Source organism: Falco cherrug, chromosome 2 (genome assembly GCF_023634085.1).
Source record: "Falco cherrug isolate bFalChe1 chromosome 2, bFalChe1.pri, whole genome shotgun sequence".
NCBI lineage: Eukaryota > Metazoa > Chordata > Aves > Falconiformes > Falconidae > Falco > Falco cherrug.
Genome location: NC_073698.1, coordinates 76,216,525 through 76,232,603, shown reverse-complemented (window position 1 = coordinate 76,232,603; position 16,079 = coordinate 76,216,525). Strand labels below are relative to the sequence as shown.

Genomic DNA, 16,079 nt, shown 5'->3' with positions numbered 1-16,079 from the left:
CTTCCCCACCACCCAGGTGCTTCTGACTTGACACCATTCAGTGACCCCCGGGTGGGAATCGACCGCTCCTTCTCCGCGCTCCCCTCCATCTCTGACCCTCGGATGCACTACCCAGGAGCCTTCACCTACACGCCGACACCCGTCAGTTCAGGGATAGGAATCGGTATGTCTGCCATGTCCACAGCCACAAGATACCACACTTACCTCCCACCTCCCTACCCTGGCTCATCGCAGGCCCAGGGCAGCCCGTTCCAGACCAGCTCGCCCTCCTACCACCTCTACTACGGAACCTCCGCTGGCTCCTATCAGTTCTCCATGATCTCAGGGGGAGATCGGTCCCCCCCACGCATCCACCCACCCTGCACCAACGCCTCCACAGGATCAACGCTCCTCAACCCCAACCTCCCCAACCAAAGTGATGTGGTCGAGGCAGAAGGGAGCCACAGCAACTCCCCCACTAACATGGCGACCACAGCGAGGCTAGAGGAAGCAGTGTGGCGACCATACTGAATGAATTTTAAGTAGTTATGGATCAGGACTAATGTGCTTTTCATTTCCTGGTGCCCATAGGTATCCCATAAACACCTGTCTTACTTATGGGCCCTGCCATGTTCACACATCACTTTCAGAAGCAAACCCTCCAGAAGTCAGCGCTCCCAGGAGTGGTGGCGTGTATTAGCCAGCCCCTGGCAAAGCGATGTTGCTCCAGCAAAGCATCCCTCACAGGGGGCTGAGCTTCTAGAAAGGAGGACACCTGAGATGGTGGTCCGGAGGGAGTGAGGGTGGGTAGAAAGGTACCTAGTCTGTTTCCAGGCCTGTGGCTTTCTAACGTGCCTGGGCTTGAAGGTCTCCACAGCCCTAAAGAGAGTTTTGGTTCAATTCTATTTTTAAGACTTAAAACCTAAAAAAATCTTAGTGAGTTTACTGCATCTTATGGACATATTAACTGTAAGGAAGTATAGGAAGATTCCCAGAGGGAAACTGTGAACGCTTCTGTTTTAGCAATGCTGTGAATGAGAGGTTTTATATGTTGGACTTCATTCTTTCATTCTTTTTTTTTTTTAAAAAAACCATGTTGTATATTCCAAAGAATATGGAATTTTTTATTGCTGGGGGTTTTTGTGTTGTTTAGGGTTTGGGGTTTTTTTGTTTTTTAGGATGCAGCTCATCCTGCTTTGCATCTAATTTGTTTTATTTCTCTTGGCACCTTATAAATTGCGAAAAAAAAAAAAGATTTTGCTTTTTTTTTGTTTTAATCATGCTTGCTTCTTTCTTGCTTTGTCAACTGAAAGAATCAGCCCCCTTTTCAATGAGTTAATTTAACTTTTTTCTCTTGGACTTTTTTTTATAATACAACGGCTACAGCCTTGGGTCATTTTCAACTACTGTACTACTTTGATGAGTTCATTGATATTTATGCTTGATATTTAGACTTTTCTTATTTGTTGATACTATTATTATTTAAATATGCCTATATTAAAAAAGATCAGCAATTGCCTTTTTTGGTAGCAGCCAAAGTCAAATTTATCACATTGAAAAACGCTGGAATAACGATGGGTAAAGTGACTTCCTAATTACCTAGAAATATTGTTTACAATTGTCTCACTCTCATTTTAATCAGCTAAGTGAGCTCAGATGCTCAAAGGCTTTAGGTGCCCAGCTCCCACTGAAATGATTTAGGCACCTAAATCCCTGTGAACTTCTGTACTCTTCCACACAGTGGAGTCACCTCTCCCTACTCCTTCCTCACTTCTCCTACATCACCAGTGGTGAACCCCAGGATCAGTAATCAGGATGTACATATTCCATAAGGCAGACTCAAGTTTCTCTAACTAAATACATCCCCATATGGCCCCATTCTGCTCCCGAGCTTGCCTAGGCTTCCTCACAGTGCCAGTGGAGGCCTCCTAGTCTTTCAAAAGTGAAAGCCAACAGGCAGTTAGCATGGCAAGGATGAAGTCCTGGCTCTGATGGAATCTGTGTGAGATTTGCTCCCAGCTCAGCAGAGCCGAGATTTCTGCACAGTACAAAAGCCATGTCCCAGTCTGCTGGAAAATAGATCAGCTCATGCATCACAACTAGAACTGAAGAGGGTTTTCAAGCTCCTCTGGAAAGCAGGCTAGCAAAGAAGGGGCCTTAACAGTTCTGTCACCATCTTCTGAGGGAAGCGGAAGGGTATTTAAAACTGGTGCATACAATATTCTGTCCTGTAGCAAATATACAAGGCTTATACTAACAGCATGTTTAATACAGAGTTGTCATGGTTGCCCATCGTTACAGCACAAACATATCAGATGTCACTGTAAAGTTTATGGCACTATTTTATTTGAGGGTTTGGTCTGAATGCAGTTGTTGTACTACTCATTAATTACAAACTGCTGATGTTGACATGTGTGCGTTCCAAATTAGCTGATTATTATTTAATGTACCTCTTAAATGAGCAAAACAATTGCAGGTCAACTCAGAGAGTATTTGAAAGCAGGACTTCAGATCAGTGTTTGATGTTTAAAAAAAGTTAAAAGGATTCAAATTAAAAAGATCCTTGGCTGCAGGCAGCAAAACAGCTGGACTTATTTAAAACAATTTGTTTTTCAAGTTTTCTTTTTTTTTTATATGATTTTGCTTCTTTGTTTAAGTCAGATGCAGTAGCACTTTGGTATTGAAAAGTTACAAATTGAAGAATTTACATTGACAATAAGGTCATTTTTGTGCAGAAAAAAGGGAGTGTTTCAAGAGATCTCAGCAAAATTGCAAAATGTTTCTGTTAAAATACATGCATAGCCTTGTGCTTTTCATTTAATATAATATTCTTCATAATTCTCTAGAGTTTGCTCTGAACAAAAAAGGCATAAACCATCAAAATTCTATCAGAACAGTTAAAAATACATTTTGGAAGTATGGAGACCTTGCTGAATATGGAAATACAGAGACCCTACCTGCTGTGACATTTACGTAGTTGGAATCTCACCTCTTCAGTAGCCTAAAAAAAAGTCCTTCATCACTGAACAGTAGCTCTGTTGCAGAATCCACCTTACACATTCTCTGGTACTGTGCAATTAAAATCATCATTTACTACAGCTCTCACATCTGCCTTGTGACTGGACCACCCAAGTGCATAGTACTGTGAGCATGAAGCTAGAACTGAGGGAGAGGAGAGGACCGCAGAGGGGCCAGATGCCTCACCGCAGAGGGCAGGGCTGCCATGGCCGGGTGACTTCGGCCCAGTGGCAGAAGTGAGGTTGATGTGGTTAGTACACGCACGGGCCTGTTGCCGCAGCCTGCTTTCTGCTAAAGCCCTTTGCCCCTTTTATCCCATAGTATACTACACACTTTTGAAACTAAAAGGTCAGGTATTCACAAGAATGGGGAGCTGGCATCTCTTAGCCTGGAGATTAGATCCCACAGTGAACATTTCTTATGTCTACACATCTACTTTCTTTACACTTATCCTAAAGGTGAAGTTTAATTTTACTCTCTCTGGTGTGAACAGGATGAGAAACTGGTCACCACACGCTTATCCTGTGACTTTACTGACATGTAACAAAACCTGGGATTTCCCAGTGTCTTACTTGGGATAACTGCCAGCAATTAAACATTTGAATCGAACCTTTTTGTGTATGTCGTGCACAGTGCAAAGCAGCACCCTCTTCAGAGGAAAAGCTAAGTTCATTATCCCTCACAATTAGTCTGTTTAATCTCTGTGGGTTTCAGTGTATTCACACAAGTGCTTGTAAGAAACCACAGTCCACTCAAATCTATATTTTTGTAGCCATTCCCTGTCCCAGTAAGGACAGCAAAGATCTTCAAGGCTGTAAAAATGCTCTCATGTCAATCCTCTTGCATCTTGAGAGCACTTAAGAGACAGGAGGAGGACATTTGGATAAAACATTTCCCTCATTCACATGTCTCCAAATTACAGTATATATTTATATTTTGAATATATATATAATATATATATATTTATATAGATTTATCATCCTGGTAGCTGAATGGAATAAAAAAAAAAACTATTGCGCTTCTGTTCACAAGTTGCAGTCAGCAGAGTGCCTTAGATACCTTCCCCTACAGAAATACAGTTAATGGCAGTCCTTACTATCCACTTGTGTGTTCCTCTCACATGATACAACTCATTGTCCAGATGCAGCTGTACCAAAAAACTTCAAAGTAAATACATGGCTCGGCACTCATTTGCTCTAAGGCCCATTACTTTGCTCTCAAACAACATTTATGCTCACTCAAGAGTTCCTGCTACACTCCTATACTGATGTACAGGAGCTTTAGTGCAAGGGGGAGTCAAATGCAGAGTGCATCCCTGCTATGAAGGATTTGATTTGTAGAATTATGCCAAATTTATCTGCTGGAAAGGAGAAAAACCCTTTCTTCTAAATGGCCCACAGTCTTTGCCAGAGTGTTCTGAACTGCCTGCACTCTTGAAACATTCATCACTGCTTTCTGGGTGACCTATTCCATTGATGTATTTGAAGATTCAGGAGAAGTGGATCATTTTTATATTTGAGCAAAACACTTGCTTGTTTTCCTGCATCATAACATTTTTGTATTTTATTTTTGTTAACCTTGCTTGGTCAGTACCAATCACTTGGCATATTTCTCCTTGTCCTAAGAGGGTTGCATCAACAGAGTTACTTGTATTTATGTATGTAAATAGATTTCAAAAGCTTCATAGCAAAATATTTAGTGCTTGTAATTACTCTGCATTTTTTTCATTTTTCTGTGTTTTTAATGAACTTACCTTTGTGTTTGCTTAAATACTGTAGTGAGACTTATTTCTTTCCAAATTAGTTATTTTAGGCTTCAAGATTAACAACATTTTATTCACTTTTGTAAACAGTTATAGCATGGTCTCTATTCAACATTCTTCACTTTTTTGTGGTAGGGGAGAAATGAATGTGCAAAAATCTGTGGGTTACTTGTGGTATTCTGGGTTTGACAGTTACACCTTTCTTTAAAACAAAACCTAAACTTTCAGTCTGAGGTGGCTGTATGGTAAGTCTGAGGGGAGGACACAGCGGAGATGCACTCCTATCAGAATAGCATCAAAGTGTGTTTGTTCAGCATTTACTGGCTATGTTTACAAAACAGATGCTGCAGCATCCTGCAACAGTCACATTTTCCCTTGACACTGTCATGCTGAACATTTCCAGAAGGGGAAACTACCAGGTTCTGGAAGTTTGCTTTTTTGTTTTTGATTGCAGGGGATTCTTCTTTGGGGATGGGAGGGTGGGGGGGAAGGGAGCTGCTGTATTTTGGAACCCGGTAGGAAAAGAGAATAGAGTAGATTTTTTTCCCCCACTACAGGAAGTCTCTAGATACCACGTCAGAGTAGACTCTTGCTGTACATAGGAATGGCTGTGTCCAGCACCATGGGAGGATTCATTACAACTAGCACACAGAGCAGCTGGACTGCTGCGTTAGTTCTAATGAAGACTTTCTTTCTTTCGTTCTTTTCTTTCTTTCTTTCTTTCTTTCTTTCTTTGTACCACAGTTTCCTCTGTAAAGTCAATATCATAATTAGTGTGAATGATAAATAAAATGTTTGACAAGTATGCACATTGGCCTGGTGCGTTCTTTCATCAAGGAGAAAACAACTCTCAGAGAAAGAGGAACCATCAGAAAAAAGGTATTGACTGTATATCACTCACAACATCAGTAATATGTTTACATATTTTTTTTTTAAACTGATTTCTTTCTTTTTTAACAAAAACAAAACAAAACAACAACAACAACAACAATGGGGCATTTTCCTGCTGTGGAGTGACCTGGCAAAAGGCCTTCAATCCTATAGGACTGAAATGAGACTTTGCAGGTATAGAAGCCTAGTAATTGTATTATATGTCTAGTTTCTTGATGAAATTTAAGTATTTCAAGGTCATCTACAGCTCTTACTTTTCTTCCTTAATCCTTTGTTTCTTGGATTGGATCCTTTTTGATATTGATGAGTTGAACCTTAATTCAGGAACACCAAAACAGATAGTTTGAGGTCATATTACTTATGAGATACATCGGTTGTTTTTCTCTTTAAATAAATAATGAAGCAGCAGTGTTAATGAAACATTAATATTGGGGGAAGAAAGCTTTCAAAATGAGAAAAAAACTGAGAGTCAATATTGAAAGTTCAGTCTGAAAGCCTCTGTATCTATGCATATGTAGATACATATATAAACTTCTAATATTGGCCTTACAAAACATATTGCATTATATTAAAGAAGCTTTCAGTAATACCCTTTGCACAATAATGTACATATACAAAGATGAACTTGCATCTAGTACTCCCAGAGAAGTGAAAAAAAGCAAACGATTAAAGGTATATTTTTTTTCTGACAACCTGTCAGGTAGCACTCCATCTCTCAAATGGTAATTCATATTATCTTTTTAAAATTAGGGCCAAGACACTGAGAGAAAAAAGTTACTAAATTCCAGGTACTTCTTCAGTGTTTAGAATTGCTAACACACACCTCTGACATGGTTACCCGTTACACCGCTCAGTATGACCATCTGACATTTCTTTCTGGCACAAACACATGTTATTCTAACGATACTATATTTTTGCAAGAGACTACCCTACAGATTCTTCTCCTTACTCTATGAAACCTAAGAGCACTTCTTTAGAGGTGGCTGATGAAGTAGAGCACATAGTTATTTTGTTTCTTACTATAACACAACAGGAAAAGAAGCTACAAATAGCAGTAGTCAAAACAAAACAAAAAATATTACACTCAAGGGCATCTCAACAGAAATATTTGTTGCTAGATTTTGAAGACTACGTAGAGGACATACCAGCAGAGTTCTCATTTTGTATAGGAGGGTAAGGCATCAGACTGCCATGGCCATTCTAACTGTATGCACATATTCCACTGCTGCTGAGGCTGCCTGCCCTTGTGAGAAAGGCCATGTCTTTCCTACTTGACAGCAGCAGTTCAGACATTTGTGGAGGCCAGATGGACTGAGTTGAGTCATAGAATCATAGAATCATTTAGGTTGGAAAAGACCTTTGAGATCATCAAGTCCAACCATTAACCCAAGATTGCCAAATTCATCACTAAACCATGTTGCTAAGCACCACATCTATGTGTTTTTTAAATGCCTACAGGGATGGTGATTCCACCACTTCCCTAGGCAGCCTGTTCCAATGCTTGACCACCCTTTTAGTGAAGATTTTTTTCCTAATACCCAATCTAAACCTCACCTGGCATAACTTGATGCCATTTCCTCTTGTCCCGTTTCTAGTTATCTGGGAGAAAAAACCTACCCCCAGTGCTTACAACCTCCTCTCAGGTAGCTGTAGAGAGCAGTAAGATCCCTCCTGCATCTCCTCTTCTCCGGATTAAACAACCCCAGTTCCCTCAGCCACTCCTTGTAAGACTTCTCTAGACCTCTCACCAGCTCTGTTGCCCTTCTCTGGACATGCTCAAGCACCTCTACATCCCTCTTGAAGTGAGGGGCAAAAGTCCCTTCTAGCCCCAAGCCCACCAGCTTTCACAGTGGTTGTGCCATTCCAGATCAGTGGCACCTGTTCTCTGCGGAGTGAAGAGAGGAAGCACGGACAGCTGCCTTCTCCTGCCCCTCTGCCTTCCTCCCTGCTCAGGGGAGCCTGGCAAAGGGAGGAACCGAGAGCTCAGAAGCAGGCAGTGTGCAGTCACGGCAGCTATCTGGGATCCCTGGGTGCTCAAAGTGGCTCCATCACGCCTGTTTTGGCAGCTGAGAAAGGCCAGCTCAATCCCTCCCCCTCTGGCTGCTTGAGAGGGAGGAAGAGGAAAGGCCAAAGAAGGTGATGAAGACTAAGGCTGGAGGCTGCTGTTTGTGAGAGGAGAGGCTGGCAAGGGTGCATGCAAAAGGTTGTTGACTTCTTGTTTGCACCTCACACTTTGACTGACAGCTTTAATGACCTTTAATTATGAAGGCCATTGTCATGGGTGTTCTCCCACACTGCTTTGTTTGACTTGTGCAATGAGGAAACAGCCATAAGCCAGGCTCCAGACCAAAAGCAGCTTATTAAATCAAATCAGCCCACAAGGCACCATATAACTCAACACAGATGTCCTGGAAAGACAACGCAGGTGTCTTACCTTTGGTGTACATGGCTTTTTTCCCTCTTTTCAGTGGCTTGTTTCACGAGACAACAGGCTTGGATTAGTGGTGCGGTGTACTGTGCCCAGAAGTGATATCCCTTTTTCTGACCAGGCATGGAAATGCCGGTTACTGGCCCAGCATGTGTGGCCACAGAACAGACAATAAACTCTGTATTCTCTGCTCTGAGACAGAGCTTGTTCACAGCATTCATAGCTTAGAAGCCTATCACCACTGCAGCCGCTCTGATACTGGAAGACCTGGTAATGGCACTGTGGTTTCCAGACATGACTAAAATATGACTCAGTCCAGAACTGCAAATGGGCCAAAAATACAATTTTTCCATGGCCCCATATCTCTTTACAACACTGGGCTTCTTACAGGTCTGTAAGATGATTTGGGAACATGTCTCGACTATCACTTGAGACACGTCCTTCTCCTCCCTGGAACACAGCACCTTTCTTCACTGTTTACCGTCACTGAGGACTCACAATAACTTTGCCACTGGGATGCCCCGTGGAGCAGAACTTTTAACATAGGCATGATCTCAGGGAAGGAATGTCCGAATTACAGCTCATCCCAACTTTTGCCTGCTGGGGGAGGGAAGTACAGTGTAGATAAAAGCATGTTTAACCCCGAGGAGAAGGAAAATAAAAGCTCAGAAGCTACAGGTCTTCATTGGAATGTCTAGCTACTGAATTAGGAAGCTTGTTTTCTGGTTTTAAGTTACAGGGACACCTAGAAGTCTCCCAGACTGGATTAGTCAGCACGAGTCACTGTCTGGGAATTGTTTGGGTTTGCAGGAGGAGGATAAAACAATTTAGAAAGAAAATCTAATACACAGATTTAAAACATAGCCTGCTTTCAGAGCAGGGAGGGGTTAGGTCTGATTTGTAGGCTTTATAAAACGCTGGTTCCTAAGAGTAGGCAGGCTGTCAAAAGAGAGAGAACCTGTTCCCTGCTGATGCAGAATTGCTTCCTGTAGCATGTAAAAAGTGCCTCTGGCTGTTTTACTTTCAAATGCCCCAAACACAGGAACATCTGCAGCTTTTCTGGGGAAGCTTAGATGGCAATCTTACTATTACCTGCTGCTACACCTGACATGTCCTGTAAGCAAAGAGAGTCTGTATTCAGGGCAGCCTGCAGTTCGGTTCCTCAGGAGGTCTCTGACACCTGAGTGCTTCCTGCACAGGTTTATGCCTGCTGGCAGCTTAGTCCCATTTCCCCTGTTTCCTCACACCAGAATCCCTCAGGACCAAGACCGCCCACCCAGATGGCAGCTCTGGCTGCTGTCTGCAGGGATACCACAGGTGCAAGGGTGCAGGTTTCCCAGCCTAGCAGCTCAGAAGGTACATGCCTGAGAGGCACTGAATCCTATGCCACAGAGCCCATCCCAGGTATTCCAGTGTCCTCCAAGAGCAACAACTGCTCAGCTTTTTTATATGGTCTTCAAAGGAGCCCAGTGATCAAACTGCATTATGTCTTTGCATCAGGTGGGCATCACAGGCATAGAAGTCTTTTGAAATTGGCTGAAAATCAGCTAATTTTCACTGAAATAGTAAAATTCCTATGTGAAGTCCCTGTGGCAAACTTCACCCTCTTAAGTCTGTCATAAAGAGTTGCTCTGAAACAAGGCAATATGGGTTATTTTACATTGGCAATGTTTCTTGTTTCACTATTGGTGTGTAAAACAGTAGCTAAATTTGCGGTGGGGGAAAGTCACTGTCCCCCTCCCTTTCTTTTTCTATTCTGCTCCCTCCTCTAACACATGCATCTCTGATATTTCTCCAGCTTCCTGCAGAACTAGGAGCCTGGTGATGTCAGTCCAACATATGTAACTTCGGGGGATGTATGATCACAACCAGCCAAATGCCAGTGTGTCCATCCCATGGGTGTTATTATTTTGGGGCTGGATGAGAGGACGAACAGTTGTTCTGTTTTGGAAAGGAAAGTCACATTTCCAAAACTTTCTGCACATGGCAAACAACTGTCCATGTGACAGATGACTGAAATAATGTTCAGTAGTATCCTTTTGAAAATGCTGAAACCAAAATGATCTTGGTTGCCAAAGGCTGGAGCCTGCCAGCTTAGCTGGGAATCATGGGCTTTCCAAGCTCCTCACTCTGTAGAAAGCAGGCAATGCTACTGATCAGCTGCAATGGTGACATAGTTGGGGTGACTCAGCATGTTGCATCACAGTTTATCAGAAATCTTTCAGCCAGCCCTAGGTATGAGTAGTCAAAGCAAGCTCTTCCTACACAGGCATTCTGGCTACTTTTCAGTGCTGTCAGGACTGTGGCTGTGATCCCATGGGCTCACTTGGGTGACCTCGCAGACCTAAGGTGTTAAAGGGGCAAATATTTTGGCTTGTAGTTCTGCCTTTCCAAATGTGGTCCCTTTAGTTTGACTTGATTAGGAAGATCACTTTGCAATGTCCTGTATACTTCCTAACCTCCCTGGTTCTGTAAGTATATCACCTGTTGGGAAATATTTGTGCCCTTTCTCAGTGACCTGTAGCCAAGCTTAACATTTTCTGCTTTCTAAAGTCTTACATGCACCTTAATTCTCCATAAGACACAAAATGTTTGAGCTGCACTTCTCTTAGTTATCCCAAGGGTAAAGTTAATAAATGAGGAGTGAATCCAGCAAAGCTTTACTTATAAACAGAGCATAAGAGACTTTAAAGGCTGGCAGGCTACCCTGTTTCAATGAGTAGCCTATAGCTGAATTGGTATTTGACTTCAGCTGCTGTCTCCAGAACAAATGCCTGCCAGTGTTCTTCCTCACACTTACAGGGGTGCCACCTTCTTATTTATGTTTGCTTGCACTCTTTCCTCAAAGATCATATCAGTCCATAGCCAGCAAACAGAGAGGACATGAGATGGGGAAGGAATGAAAGGAAGAAAAATTATGAAAATCATGAAGTATGATTTGGAAGATAAAGCTGCAAGGATGTAGTCACTTTACAAAGCCTATCTGTTCTCCATGTATTTCTCAGGCAATGGTCTTTGGGGCAATCTTCGTTGCCATGTCTCCATTGCTGCCTGTTGCACAGCAGGTGACTATTCTTTGACTCTCCAATGTCTGCTTATCGGATTTTAAAGTCTTAAGATGCATCATTCATCCACACCTTGCCAAAGCATATATACAGTTACATGGTATAGTCAAGAAGTTTCCAGGTGGTTCCAGCCAGCGTGGTTGCATTAAAGATGACAAAGGAGTCACTCATTGCTGAGGCCCCTCTTTGAGGGTGGTGAATTTTGCCACTTCTCAGGGCTTTAAATACAACAGTATACTGAGACAAGAATGGGTGGAAGAAAGCCTTTCAGTCATTTCTGTGAAGGATACTTTTGTGCCCTGTTTGCAGCAGTATCTACAGGCATATTGATATTTGCCTCCCACAAGAAGCTTGGTGGTTTCTGTAACACAGCTACACATGAGGGAAGAGTGAGTTGTGTTTGGTCTTTTTTCCTGGGGGAGAAGAGGGGTGAGTGGGAGGTCAAATTTATCCCAAATCTTTAAATAAGCAAAATTATATTTCCTGTCTGTTATCCCTCCCACCTGGATTTTGCAACTACGAAAGAGAAAAAAGCTGTAACACAAAAACCAAGTTCTGTTAAAGAGAATGAGGTTTTTCATTGTCTATTAAAGGGGAGCAAGAACAGTCCCCAAACAGTGGTTTCTCCTTTCAGTGAGGAAACTGTAAATAGCTGAAAAAAGGGGAAAAGTTCTGAAGGCTTTGTTTCTATCCTTGATAAAACAAACATATGTTAGAGCTAAACCATCCTAGAGAGCAGTTTCTCCTGTGAGGCTAATGGAGATGGATGCTGCAGGGAAGAGAATAACCTAATCTTCTCACAGTGATTGCTCAGCATCTGTCAGAATTAAAACTCCTCAAGTGTCTCTTTTCTCATTTGTACTACCACTCACAGACACTGTGAAGCTTTATGATGCAGCACTCTCAGCTGCTGGTAATAACCCACCATTAGAAACTAACAAGGCAACTAACACAAGCAACTCCCACAACTTGCTTTATCTCTGTGTCAGTTGTTACCCTTTTCCTGTCCCTCAGAATGTCTCTCTCTCCATTTGTCCTGTTCAGCTGTGCTCTTCCATCACCTCTGGTTCGTATCCACCCCTGTGCAGTCTCATCAGATGTGTCTCTCTCCTTCAGACGAGTCCATGGGCTGTACAGACACCTGAGAGCATGATGAGGGGGTAAGGCCCTGCTGCTGCAACAAGATGTGCCCCATGCTGTGTGCCATTTGTAAATGTAGACTTAGGTTTGCTGAGGGACATTATCTTTGTACAGAATGTTCTTGACCAAGGACCTGTCATTGGGTTCTTCACTTGCTGATGGCTGTAGCAAAATCCCTTCCTTCCTGTACCTTGGTTTCCTCATCTGCAAATGGGTAGTGACACTGATTTTCTTTGAGAAGCACTTTGAGCTCCATTGATGAAAAGGTTCATGGAGAGAAGGTTGTTGTTATTGTTGTCTGTAGTTTAAAAACATGCTCATAAATCATCTTTCAGGGATGGTGAAGCAGGTTTCATTGGCTCTGGAGCTGGGTGACTGAACAGAGAAGAATTTCCTTCTTTGGCATTTTCCCCTAGTTTTAATAACTTTGAACTCTTGCTTTAGATCTTGTTTACATTAGGCTGGTTTAGTAACTGTGTGTCTCCCTCCAGCAATTGTCTCCTTCTTCCCCACCTTCCTCAGGTATTTGGTTTAGGTACCAAACATCTGACTCAGGTCTTCCTGGAGAATGGCTGAGCTGGGGTGGATGGAAGAAGGAATTATTTTTCCCTGTTGGTGAGTAGAGGGACATAACATGGAAAAGAGGCGGAGGCCGTGACTGTCATGGACACGGGCCCTGGGAACATAAAAATCTAGGCTGCTACCACACCCATTTGGCCTCTTGAAAAGTTAAACACAAACTGTACGGATGGCTTGTGCTAAAAATGTTCGGGCCAGAGAAATGTAATGGGTGCTTCCAAGCTTTGCAAGCTACGAGGCTGCAATGCCTGCCTGTCAGAGCAGGCAGGGGAATGGAAGCTTCTTTGAAAGCAGCGGGTCGCTGACAGCTAGCACTGCCTCCGGTTAGTTAAACATGTGCCTTTACCACGGTGCGGCCCACAGAACGCAATCCCCACCAGAACAACACAGCTGCTGCTGCTTCGGTTTGCTCCCGAGAGGCTCCGACCGGCGAGGAGCCTGCTCAGAGCCCGGCCCAGCAGTCCCGCCACGGCAAGGCCTCTGCGCCCCGCCCCGCGCTGAGCCCCCGCCATTTCGGGGCAGGCAGCGCCCCACGCTGCAGGGAGGAGGCTTCCCGCCACCCCGAGCCGAGCCGTGCCCGGCCCCGCCGCCGGCGGCTGCCCCGCCGCCCGCTCGGTCCCCGGAGGCCCCCGCCCGGCCGCGGCCCGGGGCTGGGGGAGCCCTCCGCTCACAGCCGGGGCAGCGGCCGCTAGAGGGCCATCGCCGCCAGCCGAGGCCGGGCTGGCGCCGCCGGGAGCGCGGCCGGCCGAGCTGCTGGCGACCGGCTGCCCCGGGGAGCTGGCGGCCAGAGGGTCCCTCGGGGCCGCTGAGGGGCCGGGGCCGCAGGCGGCGCGGTGCGCGGCGGGGTAGCCGGGGTGGGCCAGCGCTGCGCTGAGCGAGCGGAGGGCAGGTCCCGGGCGGCTCCTGGCAAGGGCGCAGGCGGCTGGCAGCAGTGCCTCCCCCCAGGCGGGAGCGGGGCTGCTGCGGGGCGAAACGCGTGTCGCCGCCGGCCCCTGCCGAGGAGGGCGAGAGGACGGGCGGTAGGTGAGGAGTGCCTCAGGGGCGCTGTCTGCTGTGGCCCGCTAAGGTGCCCGGCAGCCGGGGCTCCGGCGCCCAGCGCTGCTGCCTCAGCCCGTCCTCACCGCGCCTGGCGTTTCCGCGCCCGGCAGCCAGCTGCGTGGGGAAGCAAAGCTTCACCGAACCCGAGCCGTACTCTCCCTGGGTGTTAGCAGGGCCCTGCGTCCCTGGACGAGATTTTCCCCAAACCTGGTAGCCTTTAACCTCCCCAACGTCTCGACCCTCTGCGCGGCCGGGACGAGCTTTGTGATCAGTGGGGCTGGGAGGCTTTACCATTTATTCTTAGGCTGCCCTTCCAAAGGGTGATCACCCTCCCTGGGGAGCTGCAGCGTGACAACCTCTCAGAGCAACAAGCGGCTGGAATTAAACAAGGATGAGTAATTATCAGACATTCAGTCTAACAGTAGTTGAAAGCCGAGCCCCCCACAACAGGGCTGTGGTATTTGCTGGGAATCTGAAAGCTGTTTGATAACGCTGTTAAATCAATAAAGGGAGAGGGGAGAGTTTGTTTGGCGTTCGCGAGTTTAGTGGATACTTTCTTGGTTCACATGGTTCTGGGTTTAAACTGGAAAGGTCATTGTGTGGGGCAGTAACTGGGTGCCAGGCCTGAGGGAGCGCGGCCGGCGGGCGGGAGGCCTGGCTGTGCGCTCCGGCTGGCGGTACAGCCTGCGTAGCCCTTCAGCTCAACGAGGCCGCAACCAGGCGCTACCGGGAGGAATGCACATACATTAGCAGGAGCTGTAGGAAGGATAACACCATGCTTTTCCTCCTGACAGAAGGCAAGTTTTTAAAAGCTGTTGCCCTTGCCTGCAAGACATTTTCGCTTACTGCGTTCATTGCTGCTGGATGAGATTTTCAAGGCCAACCCAAGGATGACTGTAGTTTTATATCTCCTGTAAAAATGAATGGAATACATCCATCTGGCTTTTCTTTCCAAGTTTCAGCCACGGGTCCTTTCCTCTCCTCTTTGTCAGGGAAAAAGTCTTGTTGGCCACTCTGCCACCGCGTGGGGGACTTGAGCAGTATGATTCAAGGGAAGGATGGCCTGGAGCAGCCCAAAACGCAGCGTTGCAAGGAGTAGGGGCAGTGACATCTGAGGATGAAAAGCGTTGGGCATACAGCTGAGATGGATTATTTTAAAGCTTCTGACAATTGCAGATCTCTAAATCTGAAGGAAATAAAATTTCTTAACATAGTTTTCCTATGACAGGCTTTTCTGATTAACTGAATCCAAACCTGGCAGGAAGGTAAACAATATTGTATCTCTGGGCTTGAGACTTGTAATTACAGTCCATTCAGAGAGAAATCCTGACCTTTCCAGACAGATGAGCTAGCTGCAAATGCACCGATCAGACAACCAGACAGATCCATAAATTCTTATGGGGAATGAATTTCAAGAAGTCTTGATCAAAACTGTCAGGAGCCGTAAATGCATCCAGATGGGATATAGCTCAGAAGAACTTCCCATTGCCACATCAGAGACCTGGAAGCTTGGAAAATGTTGAAAGTTGACTGTAATATGAGGTTCAAAGCTAATAGGCTGGATTGTCTGCTGTATTGTGTTATGGCTGTAATCTCAGCAATGCATCAGGCGCCCTGGCTGGCTGATAGGAAGACTTCAGCTCCTGAGGCAGGCCAATTCCTGCTCCTTCAACAGTATGCAGAATATTAGTACTTATTCCTTGCCTTCCATTCTTTCACATCCACACTTTTGGAGTGCCAGATACTTTGTCATCCTGGATCTATGAGATGGCTTCAGCCCTGTGACAGCATGTTTCCAGTCACATCTGATGACCTGTCCCTGAGATTTATGGCTTTTTTCAGTAGAATCCAAACTGATCCAAAATTTATAAGAAGGAACCGGATAACAAACCAGATGTGTTTCTCTGCTTTATTGATACTGTATCATCTATATGTTTGGTTTCACTTGAAGAATAAATGAATTACCACTTCACTGTGACCACAGCAGATAGAAAAGAGGTTCACTGGAGTATTCCTCTTGGCAAAACCCAGGACCTGTAAATGTCAGGCAGTTTTTACAAACAATCCGGCAAGCAGTCTTTTTGATAAAACTTTGGCCTAGATCTGAACATACCCCTTTATCCCATTCTACAAGTTCAGACACTGAGGTTGGGTTGTATCTCTAAGAAAAGAGGCTAAT

At 45.1% G+C, this 16,079-nt stretch overlaps 1 protein-coding gene across 8 annotated transcripts in view; it reads left to right on the top strand.

Moving 5' to 3' along the window:
- RUNX1 (RUNX family transcription factor 1) overlaps window positions 1–5,564 on the top strand; it is a 176,255-nt gene extending 170,691 nt beyond the window's left edge. For all 8 annotated transcript variants that reach the window (XM_055703229.1, XM_055703225.1, XM_055703224.1 and 5 more), the window contains one exon: window positions 17–5,564. In XM_055703229.1, the coding sequence (XP_055559204.1) occupies window positions 17–510 (494 nt within the window). In that variant the 3' untranslated portion in view covers window positions 511–5,564. The remainder of the gene's footprint in view (window positions 1–16) is intronic.
- Window positions 5,565–16,079: the final 10,515 nt, after the last annotated feature.